This window comes from Mustela nigripes, chromosome 16 (assembly GCF_022355385.1).
Source record: "Mustela nigripes isolate SB6536 chromosome 16, MUSNIG.SB6536, whole genome shotgun sequence".
In the NCBI taxonomy this organism is placed as follows: Eukaryota; Metazoa; Chordata; class Mammalia; order Carnivora; family Mustelidae; genus Mustela; species Mustela nigripes.
In genome coordinates, this window is record NC_081572.1 from 15,525,689 (window position 1) to 15,538,637 (window position 12,949).

Below are 12,949 nucleotides of genomic sequence, written 5' to 3' on the forward strand. Positions count from 1 at the left end.
CAAGTAGGCAGAGAGGCAGGTAGAGAGAGGAGGAAGCAGGCTCCCTGCTGAGCAGAGAGCCCGATGAAGGCTAGATCCCAGAACCCTGGGATCATGACCTGAGCCAAAGGCAGAGGCTTTAACCCACTGAGCCACCCAGGTGCCCCCCAATATAGTTTATATTAGTTTGGAAGGGACCAAACGGTGATCTTTTATATACCATGTCAAGAAGTTTCCATATGGAGCTTTCTAACAGTTTTTTTTTTTTTTTAAAGATTTTATTTATTTACTTGACAGAGATCACAAGTAGGCAGAGGGGCAGGCAGAGAGAGGTGGGGGAGGCAGGCTCCCTGCCAAGCAGAGGGCTTGATCCCAGGACCATGGGAGCATGACCTGAGCCGAAGGCAGAGGCTTTAACCCACTGAATCACCTAGGCGTCCCCTCCACTAAATTTTTAATAGCTTAGCCAATATAGCAATAGGTACCAATGAGAAAACTAATTATTTTTTTAAAAAAGATTTATTTATTTATTTGACCGAGAGAGATCACAAGTAGGCAGAGGGGCAGGCAGAGAGAGGGAGGAAGGGAAACAGGCTCCCTGCTGAGAAGAGAGCCTGATGTGGGGCTCGATCCCAGGACCCTGAGATCATAACCTGAGCCGAAGGCAGCGGCTTAACCCACTGAGCCACCCAGGCGCCCTGAGAAAACTAATTTAAGTGTTTAAAAGGCTTCACTTTTTAAAAAGAACAAGCTACAAAACAAAAAGCCAAAATCTAAGTTCTAGTGAATTTATATAGCAGAGGTATAGACCTGTTTCCAGAATCCCCAATAAGAGATATTTTTGTGTCATTTAGCGACAGGAACACTAACCCACAATAACCACCATAGTAAATAAACACTGTAAATGTAGCTTCTATTTTAAACCTAGAATCTCCAAGTTTTAATTTAGGTACTGATTTTCACTATAGGTACCATCTCCACAAAAAATAAGGAGCAATGGAAATAGAAATTTTGTGCACATGATGTTTTTCTCAGGATCTGATGGTTTCTCTGACATATGTCACTTACACATGATCAGACTGATGAGGACAGAGCCCATCTTGCGGGTTGTGAACGAACTCCCCTTCTCTGTCTGCTTCCGATCCATACCCTCATTCCCAGGCAGTCACTATTCTGGTAAGCCCAGGGCCCTCCGGTCGCAAACATAAGAGATTTGAGCAACAGACCATGGGGTTTAACAGTATATGTAACCCCTCCCGTGGTGCCGCTGGAGGCTTTCTCCACGCTGGAATCACATACCCGACATGGAGCTCTGTTACCACTCAGAAGAGAAAACGAAGCTCTGTGGCCACGGCTTTACAATACAGTTAAATGCCTGGGCTGCAGTTATCTTCTATGGTTCTCGCTGTCCGAAGGAATACCAGGCAGAGGTAGGGGAGGTCACAGAGCTAGCTGGGGTGCCTCCAGGGAGATGAGTGACAACAGATGGAAGATATGTGGCCCAAAACCTTTTAGAGCATGGGTGAGGAGATGGATATATTTCTTGGCAAGCTGCACTTTTTTCCTGTTCAGATTTCAAGGGATTCTGCGGTTACTTTACATACTGATCTCTCACAACTCCTTAGTTCTTGGCAGTCTACCATCCTCAGGCAACTCCAGAGACGGATCCCTTAGCCCGTTAACACACAAGAAGAGACCTGCAATGGGGCGCCTGGGTGGCTCAGTCGGTTAAGTGTCCAACTCTTGATTTCAGCTCAGGTCATGATCTCAGGGTTGTGGTACTGAGCCCCACTTCAGGCTCTGCACAGATTCTCTCTCTCTCCCTCTCTCGGAAAAAAAAGAGAGACGGAGCGCACGCACGCTTCACTCATACTGAAAATAATTTGGGGCCATTCTTTAAATACATATGAGCAATCTCATTCGCTTCCTACTCCATGGGGCAAGCCCTAGGAAGAAACACACAACTCCAACACCTGGCTACACATAACCTCTCTCAATGGTTTCCAAAAAGGAAAGAAAAATGAACTAAATACAGAGAGTCAAACTGCTGGAAAGACAGTAATATCTGAGAAGGAAAGTCTACTTTGGTTTACAGCATTTTTGCCTAAGGATGGACATAGACATTAATCATCAATTACCAGTATTTCAGAATAGGACAGCCTTATCTCCACCAGCCAACCTGGCAGATTTCCCAGATACCTACCAGTAAGTACCAGCACCCTGTGACGTTAGCTCCATGCCGTCCACGGAATTGTAGCTATCATCATCCATGATCTTGGAAAGACCAAAATCTGTGATTTTTATCTCTCCACATGCTGTACCATTTACTAAAAGAATATTACCTAAAAAGATGAAAACTTTCATGAATAAAAAGAGACTAATGAAGAGACAAGTTCAAGGTAATAACAGACAAGAAAGGGACAACTGAAGTCAAACTCTTTAGCAACATCTAAATTCCTGGAATAAAATGATCTGGAGTCTGGATGCTGGAGGAGAGTCCTCAGCGTCTGGCTGCAAACTTCCATTTTCCAAGAATCACCTGCTAGATGTGCCAAAACCACCACTATGAGCAGTGGTGAAAAAAAGAGTAACTCGCCAAAGTAAAATATCACTTGGACAGTTGGTCAAAAATGGTGGGAAAGTTTCATATGAACTTTCAGTAACAATCTCTAAACCACCCTGTTTTAGAACAGTCGTTTCAGGACCCCCCCCCCAAAAACCCCAAAAATAAAAAACACAAAAATATACAAGGGAATCAAAGCTAGTACCACAGTGCCACCTACAGCTCCTACGCCGGGAAAACATATTGGATTCAGTGATGGAAAACCCAATCACACAATGGCCATCATTTTAAAAATCACTTTGTTGTAATGAATTTTTTAGTCATTTGAACTATATTAGAACATTGAAGAATATTGAACACTGAGATTTAATACATAACTACCAGGGGAGGAAAGCAGAGTTAACAACTGTGCCCACCAGGCAGTAAATGGGAACCATCTTCCGAACACTGGTGGTGCCAGCTGTCTATAGAGAACATACGCAGACTCTGAAGAACAGCTCAGGAGGACAACAACAAAAAACCAGGGGTAAGTAACTGGCCTCCCCTGTTCACTGAGGTTTACTGAAGTTTACATAGTAACCATACAAAAAGATGAAAAACTGCTGGGATTTAATGAAATGGGAGACGGACTTGCAAAATAACTCGTTCATTTGGGGGCACTTACCAAAGAGACTTGGAGCAGAGGAACGGCTACATAGTGTGAGTAATGGGAAAAACAAAGCTGAGCTTGCCAGAGCAGTTCTTTCTTAATCGGGCTGACATCATGAAATGCCCTGGCCCTGAAGGCAAGGGCATTGTTTCTCCTGAGTCCTTAGTCCCACTCCCCCTCTCCAGCCCAGCACTGCCGGGCCAGAACTCTGGTCCCACACCTGCCCGGGCAGGGCCAGACGCGACGAGGCTTCCAGCCTCCCTCACATTCTCTGACTTTGTAAAATTTCAAGTCACTTCGAAGACCAGAGAAAAACCATCAATACAGTTGCCTAAAAGTTAGACATACCTGGTTTGAGGTCATAGTGTATGATGGGAGGTTTTATTTCATTTAAGTACTTTAAAGCATTCACAATCTGCATAATAATGGATCGCGCCTCTTTCTCCGACATTAATTTGTGCTGTTTCAGGTAGAAGTCCAGGTCATTGCCCTCACAGTACTCTAATACTGTACAAAACCTAAAGACAAATAAACCGACATTTGACGGTGGGAAAGAACAAGCAGATTAAGACTTCTTCAGCCAGCCCCAGCGGAAACCAGGTAATTAGCTACTTGCTCTGTTCTTCATTCCTTAAAGTACTGTTCTGTTCTTTATTCAGTAGGAGCTACTGAGTGGCTGACAGGAAGGAGAGCCCTGGTGGACAGCCTTCCCGGCCTCCATAAGGCAATCTGCTGTGCCTCAGTTCACCCAGGACATTCCTCTTTTACATCCAGACTATACGAAGACTGACAAGAACTGTAATGTACAGCAGCTAGGTATCTTTTCAGAAGGCTCTCCTGCACATGTCCCTGCCGCGCTCCAATTCTAAGTGAGCAGACTGTGATCAGGTACACAAGTCTCAAAGCAAACATTTCATATGACCCGAGTGCTGACAGTAGGGAATGGTTTGCCCAGGTCCCACGAATTGGTTCCATGTCATGTCGTATGTCAGTCTGGCACAATACTGTACTATAACGTCTCCTTGCTAAACACAAGGTATAAGAGAACTTTTAAAAGCACAGTATCAGGGTGCCCGGGTGGCTCAGTCAGTTAAGCGTCTGCCTTCAGCTCAGGTCATGATCCCAGGGTCCTAGGATTGAGCCCCACATCTGCTTCCCCCATGCAGGGAGCCTGCTTCCCCCCTTCCCTCTGCCTGCTGCTCCCCCTGCTTGTGCACTCTCTCTGTCAAATAAATAAAATCTTTTAAAGCACGGTATCTGTGATTCTAACAAATGTGTCATTACATAGTATGAGTTTTTTCCTCCACTTAACATCAATGCATCATACAGACTCAAATTTAAAACTATATACCATTTGTAGCACTAAGAGTCACGTGTCTATCTTCCAAGGCTTTTATAAACCAGAGTAAGGCTTCTTGAATTGTTTGAGTAAACCTGAGAGATGAAGACCTTTTAAATTATCCTAAGCTGTGACAATGTGGGTGTTAACACTCAGGCTCTAGTCAGGAAATAAAACAGAGAGGTTTTAATGCAGGGCACCCATCACATGGATGATGGAAGAGCTGAGAGGGTACACTGGCCAGTGAGGCACCCAGAGATCATCTAGACAGGAAGCCGCCAGCACCCTAAGGCCAGAGGGCCAGACAGCGGAGATGGTGCAACCAGAACTGAGGGTCACCAAGAGAGACTAGAATCACAGCGGGGGGGTGGGGGGTGGTGTGTGTGTGTGTGTGTGTGTGTGTGTGTGTGTGTGTTGTGTGTGTCTCTCTCTCCCCACCCCCAACTCTGTCTCTGCAGTGGCTAAAGCCAGCTGAACAACAACTGACACAGGAGCCTGGGGAAAAAAAGCCTACAAGGGTCAACTCCGCTAAGATGCAGAGCAGGGGAAGGGTGAGGAGCAGAGCCGAGAGCAAACACACTGAGACTAGCACTACGGCCCCCAGGCCATTTGAGGCCTTCAAAAAGCTCCGCAATGGAAGGTGGACAAACATGGTCCTATGAGATCCTGAACTGACCAGCTTATGTTTCTTATGAAACATACTACGGCATGTTGGCACACCATTTAAGGATAAATATAAAAAATTTATAGACTCTCTGATCTGAGACATAGACTCTCATGCTTGGTCTATGTCTTGCACCCAAGTGCAAGCTTAAAATAAAATCTCACTTTAACACCCAAACAACTCTCAGAAGATTTTATAAAATGATGGTGAAAATTCACCATGCACACAATAGGAAGACCAAAATAAATTCAAAAATAGCAGACAACCAAATCAATTCCTCAGATTAGTTAGAAGTGTATACATGATTCAAAACTGCAAATAATCAAAGTCATACTTATTTTTGAGATGTTTTTTGTACTTATATTTTGAGGGGTAGTGGCGGTGGGGTGGGGGGAAATGACAATCTATCTAGTATTCAGGAAATTTATTCAAAGCAAAAAGGTAAGGCCACCCTGTGGAGACCTGTTCTCTACCTAGATACTCATCTAAACTCCATCCATGCTAACCACACACTGACTATGCCAGGTTCAAGGGTCACCCTTCTGGAAAGGGAACATCCCTGGCCAGGTGGGAAGAAGGGGTCATTCACATTTCCAAAGGGAGTTAAGGTCTCTCCCCTTTTGGAAACATTTCTAAATGTGGGACTGTTCTCGGCACACAATCTGGGAGACAGCTGCTGTGTGGAATAGGCCAAAACGCCCAGAATCACCCTGCAAGGCGAAAAGGAACACCTGCTGGCCAGACTCTAAGGTACATTCTCCTCACTCCATTCAGACTCCTACAGAAAAAACGTTCCCAAATGCTCAAGTATTTCTAAACCCCTTGATAAACCCAAAGGTGACAGAGCTTACCTATATCAGGTAACATTATACGACAATGCCTAAGAGTATTAAAGATCTCGGGCAAGTCCTCTAACTTCCCTGGTCCACAAATTTCCATCTATTCAGTGGAGAGCTGAACTGAGATCCTTTCCACCTCCAACCTCCTACACGCCTTTGAGGCTCTACTTCCCATGCAGCACTGGGTTATGCCTTCATTTGCCTACATAGGCCTACGTCCATTCCCGCTGTATGATAAAATCACACTGCGGGTCCTTCCTTGAAGGGCCCGTCACTGTTCACCAGAATCTCCAGCTGGGGCAGACTCCTGTACAGGCCACACTCACTGGTGCGCGTCAGAGGTAGCTAGCACCAACTTGTGACAGTTACCCAGAGCTGATGGTTAAATTTTCAGGCATTTCATGAGCTGGTTATTAAACCACCGGTGGGATGAATGGACAAACAAAAGGTGGTACATTCATACAACGGGATATATTTGGTCAAAAATGGAATGAAGTACTGATACATGCTACCGTAAGGATGAACCTTGAAAACAAGGATGAACCTTGAAAACACGTCTTGCTAAATGAAAGAAGCCAGTCATAAAAGTCTATATACCATGAGTCATTCACATGAAAGTCCAGAATAGGAAATCTACAGAGACAAAAAAAATGATTAGTGGCTGCTTAGACCTGGGGGCCAGGTCGGGGGAGGGGGAACTAGGGGAGTGACAGCAAAAAATATGGGGTTTCTCTCTGAGGTAGTGAACATGTTCTAAAAATGACTATGGCGATGACTGCACAGATCTGTGACTATACTACAAGCCTTGAATTGTATACTTTTAAAAGAGTGAACTATGCGGTATTCAAATGATATCTCAATAAAGCTGGATTTTTTTCAGTGTGAAACTAGACTGGCTGGGAAATTCCTTATCACAGAGCGTGTCCAATACTATGAATGCGTCCTCTCCCCTCCCCACCCGGCTGGTTGTTAACCATTTACCAGCACACCACTGCACGGATCCTGTGGCTAAGAGATGTACTGCTGGCCCAAATGTGAATTCATGCAGGTTCATCTGCCCAGGAATAAATGCACCCGGTTCCCTCGGAGGGCATTTCCTCGACCCAGACTGAAACTCTACTCCATGAGTAGTCAACACACTGCAAGAAACCAGTATCAACTGCTAAGCTAAAATGGCACTTACGAGTCAGTGTCCAGTGAAAAGTAATCATACAGCTTAACTATCCTGGGATGATCCAGTTCTTTGTGAATCCGGTATTCCCTACATGCATGCCTGCAAACAAAGTGGAAAATTAACATTTTGTATTTTTGTATTTTGGACTTTCAGACCTCTTCAAGGATACGCCTATATGTTCTCTCACTGCTCCTTGTTTCTGCCTATGCATTCAGGTCTGGCTGGCCCCCGGACCTTTCCTCACCCTATTTTCACTACTGGCGTCTACCAAGCTGCTGAGAAAGTAGCAGGTGCTCAAATATTTGTTGAATGACTTTTACCAACCTTTTATCCCTTTCAAGTTCATTCTATCACTATCTCACCTGTTTAATATTTATACCCAAATACCAAAGCTTTAAAAATTATAAAGAGAGCTTTTTCTTTTCCCTCAAAAGCTGATAATTCACATCTATAAATGTTTATATCCTGGGGATACAACAAGGAGATCAATTTTGGCATTTAAACTCCTTGGGTGAAAGGATTACCGATTATATAAGGCGGTATTAGCAGTGCTTTGTTTTTGTTTTAAAATTCTCCTTATAATATGAAAAGGCTATCAGCTTTACCTTCTTCTAATGTGAAACTGATAAAAAATTATGGAACCCGGGATGCTTGGGTGACTCATTCTGTTAAGTGTCCAACTCTTGATTTCAGCTCAGATCATGATCTCAGGAGAGTGAGATCCAGCCCTACACTAGGCTCCACGCACAGTGAGGAGTCTGCTTGGGATTCTCTCTCCCTCTCTGACCCCCCCCCCCCAGCATGTGCCTGTCTGGGTGTGTGCGAGTGCACACCTGCAGGTTCCCTCAAATAAACAAATCTTTAAAAAAAGAAAAAAGAACATCACTGAACCCCAGTTTTCTTGGGATGAGAGCTTACATAAACATATTAACTTTTTTTTTAGTGCTTTTCCAATTTAAAATCACTTAGTAAGATTAGAAACAAAAACAAACCATATAATCTCACATATTCATTGAATTTTAAAAGAATTACAGAATAAGTTTATTCAGTGTAATTACCAGTAATTTTTAAAGTATTTCGTTCTTATATACAAAGAGTGACAGAAAAATTTTAAATTTTAAGTAAGCTAGCACCATTTAATTTGGGGCATTTTCTTATAAGGCAAGACTCAGAAAAGAGAAACTTTGCAGAGTATGGTAAAATAAAACTAAGTTGATGTTTTCTGAAACATGTATTACAATATGACAAGGATACATAAAAAGTACTCAACTAAAGAAAAGCTGAGGAAACAATCAGGGCAAGTAGGAGAGAGGAAAAGGAATCTAAAAGTAATAAACAGGTTTTTCCCAGATGGAAACTGTATTTGACCTAAGCTTATTTTTCAAGCTGCCACTTTTTTTTTTTTTTTTTTTTTTGCTTCTTCTGGTACTTCATCATCTTTATGTCTTTCTGAAAAGAAAAGACTTGCCAGTATTTAGGCAGAGCAGTTGTTAGGACACCCACTATGCTGAGACCTGGAAATCTGGCCTCGAGTCCCAGCTCTGTGATGTTGCTTCTCTAGGCTACACACGACTGGAGGTTTCAAAGGCTGCTTCCTGGAGATCCAGGCCTCCCAAGCCCCCGTGCAGACACTGCGCAAACGCAGCTGTGACCCCCACCCCCACCCCACCTAAGCAGCGTCACACCTGTCCTTTTCAAATATCAAGATTCTATGTGATATTTCACATTCAGTAAAATTAAGGTAATGCTGCTCACAAAAGCCAAGTTTAGAAAGCTAGGGACCAACCAGATAACCATTTCAGTCATTTCTCACGCTAGCATGCTAAAAGTGTATAGTTCTTTGCCATTCTGTTTAAACTTCTTGATTTTGTTGTATATTTCAGAGCAGAGACCAATTTCTCTGTCAAGGTACAGAAAACAGAGGAAACTAAAGGATATAAAAATTAAGAACCAAAGGGAGGGTCATTCAAAGTCCTCATCAACCAGGCATTATCTCTGGTCACTATGTCAGGCTCTAAGCTGCTTCTCTGGCCTCATCAGGTAAGCCAGTGGCTCCTGCCAAGTCCTTCACATGTTCAACTTTGAATTTAGCACCCGAGGGGTTAATGCAATACAAATACAGAAACTTTAATTAGAAACTGGAGGAAACATATCCAATAACATGTTAGTTTTTTACTCTCTTGTAAGTGGATATATATTTAGACTTCCAAAATGATTTTACCCTAAAAATTGTAAGACTATCATACATAAAAATAAACTATTTCAGATATAATTATTTCTGTGGATAGCTTTATAGGAAATGTTTCCTATGGAGTTCTTAATATGTTATTTGGGGGAGGTAAATCTTGTAATACTAAAGCTTTAATAATGCAAAAGTAAAACAACCAGTTTGCTGTTTGTTTGCGGGGAAGGATAGGAAAGGAGGTTCAGGAAAGAACCCCAAATTAAGCAAAACAATCTTTCAGAGTTCTTCGTTCTTTTTTTACCCAAATAAATGTCTTGATTCCAGATGGGACTGGAAGTCACTCCCACAATAACACAGCAATCAAAGGCATTACTGTGCAGAAGAACAGCAGCATTTTCCTATGTTACAATGTTATCACACCACCAAAGTGTACACTTTTTAGTTTAATACTAAATTTTTAAAGCACTCTCTAAAATGTTACGTGCTTGATAGAAGCCTTCTTTAAGTTCAAAGGAGTTAATGACATTTTGCTAATTCACTTATCTATGCAGCCTCTATTCACCAGTATGATTTCATGTCAAGCAAACTCTTCCGCAGCAAGGCGGAGGTGCTTAGGAATCTCTCCCCAGGCACCAGTGTTACCAGAACCCCGCACGCCCTTCCCCCATGTGTTTGTCGGCTCAGAAATGGCCCCTTCAGAGACGGCTCCCCAGAAGTTGCCTGGGTACCACGATTCCCATCTCTGGTGAGGAAACGAGCCTGGAGCTAGAGCAGTCAAAAGCTCAGATAAATGAGACCACCCCCTCCTCTTGCTCTATGATTCCGCCCGGCAGAGGAAGGGGAGACAGAGCCCCGATCCCTAGCCGGGAGCCCCTGGAGCAGCTTGCCAAATGCGCTGCGGAGGCGCACGGTCCTGGCTTCAAGCCCTCGCTGCCACAGAAGCGTAAGGCAGGCAGCAGCCCCTACAGTTAGTGCCCTGTTCCTCACCAGAGTTCCTTCTCGGGCCAGCCGAAAACCTGCACGCTGAGCCCAGGCAAAGTACCTGTACATGTAAGCAGTCACTCTCCCCGGCCCCTCCCTAAATATGGCGAGTGGCCTTCAGAAGCCAGGCAAGTATAGTAAGCAAGATGCTGAACACGGAGCATTCTGAGAGGGGAAGCTGACGGGGAGGTGAGCGCAGCACCGAGGAGCTGAAGGAGTCAAATAAGTACCGCTGAAGCACCCCAGGTGCCCCCCACTGTCTCCTCCATAATGAAATGATTGAAACAGCCAGAAAAAGTCCTGCCCAAAGCTCCCCAGGATCCCCAAAGCATTATCATCTGTTCTCTACAAACAAGCAAGATGGTTTCTGAGGCTTTGCTTGTTTATTGTAGCTAATGTTAGACACACAATGGAAAGGGAGGTTGAAGAGCATGGGTTTTGGATTGAGGGAAGTCTAGATTTAAATACCAGCTCAGCCTTTTCTTAACTATTACTTGCATTCCGTTAAGTTTCAGTTTGCTCATCAGTGAGATGGAACAGTTGCTCACTCTCCTAAGGACACCACCCCAGCAATGCACACACTGCTGTTAACACGGGGCTCACATTGCAGCCGCCACACTACTGAATTCTGACAAATCAGATACTGTGGCGTCACTTACTTGTGGTAATTCTCCTTTTTCTCATCTCTCCAGTTTTTATTTAACTGGTGAATTTTCACAGCTACATATCTTTGTTCTGTTAGATCAAATGCCTACAAAGAAAAGGAATATGTTATATTCTGGATAAAAGCTAACAAGAATTACAGGCAAGTAACGGATTTGAGGTTTCCATTTAACACATGGATGTACTCAAAACCCAAAATGCATTATTAAATACAAACAGCCGTGGATGACAACATTATCGCGTACTTGTTTCAGAGTTACAACCATCTTCTGAAAACTTGTGATCAGATAATTCAGAAGTCTCCAGACGCACTGGCACCAAGGGGCTTAGAAAACAACCGAGCACACACCACAAAGCAAGTTAGCCCGTGCCTTACCAGTCCCTTCCAAACAGTCTTCTCGGTGGACATCATCCATCTGCCCTCTCTGGGACCTGCTCCCCGGGGCTGTACCTCACCCCTCTGCTGACACCGGGACTTGGCATGCTTCCCTAGCAAGTCCTGCCACTTCTGAAATGCTGGGACACACACTACCTGTTCCGTGAGAAATAATCCTTCCAGATACACATTTTCACTGTGCTTGTTTAGAAAAATAACCTCATAATTTGTTATACTGTGTTTATTAAAACACAAACAGGGACAGAAACAAAAAACAGCCCTACCCATATATGATGGGTAAATAAAAAGCCGTTTTTGATCCCAACAATGTCTGAAGTTCGTCACACCAGGTAACTCCTCTGGCAATGTCCTAAGAAAGGGACAGACTTTCCCCAAAGACCGCCACTGCTGGAAGTCCTCCTCCAGCAGTAGTTCTGTATCATAGAGGGAAGGGAAGCAGGTGGGTTTTTGAGGATGCTGGGTGTAAATCACAATTTGATAGAGTAGTATTTTAATATAATAGGAAATTTCTATTATACAGAAGAATTCACTGAGGAATTCCTTTGAAATGAAGTTTTTCTTAGTTTTTAAAGTTCAGATGAAAAACTTACTACTTCAGTTCCAACACTATTACCACCATCTGTCAGTTTCCGCAACTGTAGGAAAAGATGAAGGTAAGAGGCAGAGGCAGAGTCCATGAATAGTGATGATTACTGTTCAACAGATCTTTTAAAATGTATGCTACCTCTAGGAAAGCACTAAATGCAAGAGAGAGCTGCTCATAAAAGAAACTTCCAATTTATACTAAATTCAAACCAGTAGTTTTTAAAATACAAAAACCATACAGTTCAAATAGAATTATCTTATTTCACAGAAATGAAAATTCTTACAGACCCTGAAGTCCGGCTGCAAGCTTGTACACCATCTTGGCTTCACAGCAGAGAATGATTTCAAGCCATCAAAAGCCAGATCAAATAGCACCGAATTAATGAGAGCACTAATGATACTACAAGTGTCTTTCTCTCCATCTACCACACCATATATCTGAATCCAAGACATTGTGATCCACCACTGATTTTAAGAAGGGCTTCTGGAAGAGTGGAGAAAAGCAAAAGAAGAACTATACGGAATGTACACAACACTGGAGGAACCATCTAAATTTCAGGAATGTTAAAAGGTTTAAGGAACACACTAGGGGAAAAGTAGGATGAAGAAATCAGTGACGAGCAACTGAGAAGCACCAACAATAAATTTTGATGCTTTAAAAATGGAGTTGTCTTACTTCTGGGTTTACGGCCAGAAGAATTAAAAGCAAGATCTCCAAGAGCGATCTGCACACACATGTTCAAAGCAGCGCTATTTACGACACACAAGCAGCAGCAGCAACCCCAATGTCCACTGCCAGATAAATGGATAAAGAAAAGGAAGTATGTGCATACAATGGAATATTATTCACCCTTAAAAGAAGGAAATCCTATCACATGCTTCAACATGGATGAACTCTGAGAACATTATGCTGCGTGAACTGAGGCACCCA

The 12,949-nt window shown here is 43.2% G+C and overlaps 1 protein-coding gene across 5 annotated transcripts in view; it reads right to left on the reverse strand.

Annotated features, from left to right (window-relative positions):
- Positions 1-12,949, reverse strand: part of TLK2 (tousled like kinase 2) — a 112,844-nt gene that overhangs the window by 7,397 nt on the left and 92,498 nt on the right. For all 5 annotated transcript variants that reach the window (XM_059379617.1, XM_059379615.1, XM_059379616.1 and 2 more), the window contains 4 exons: positions 11,033-11,124; positions 7,217-7,306; positions 3,540-3,709; positions 2,183-2,321 (listed from right to left, as the gene is read on the reverse strand). In XM_059379617.1, the coding sequence (XP_059235600.1) occupies positions 2,183-2,321; positions 3,540-3,709; positions 7,217-7,306; positions 11,033-11,124 (491 nt within the window). The remainder of the gene's footprint in view (positions 1-2,182; positions 2,322-3,539; positions 3,710-7,216; positions 7,307-11,032; positions 11,125-12,949) is intronic.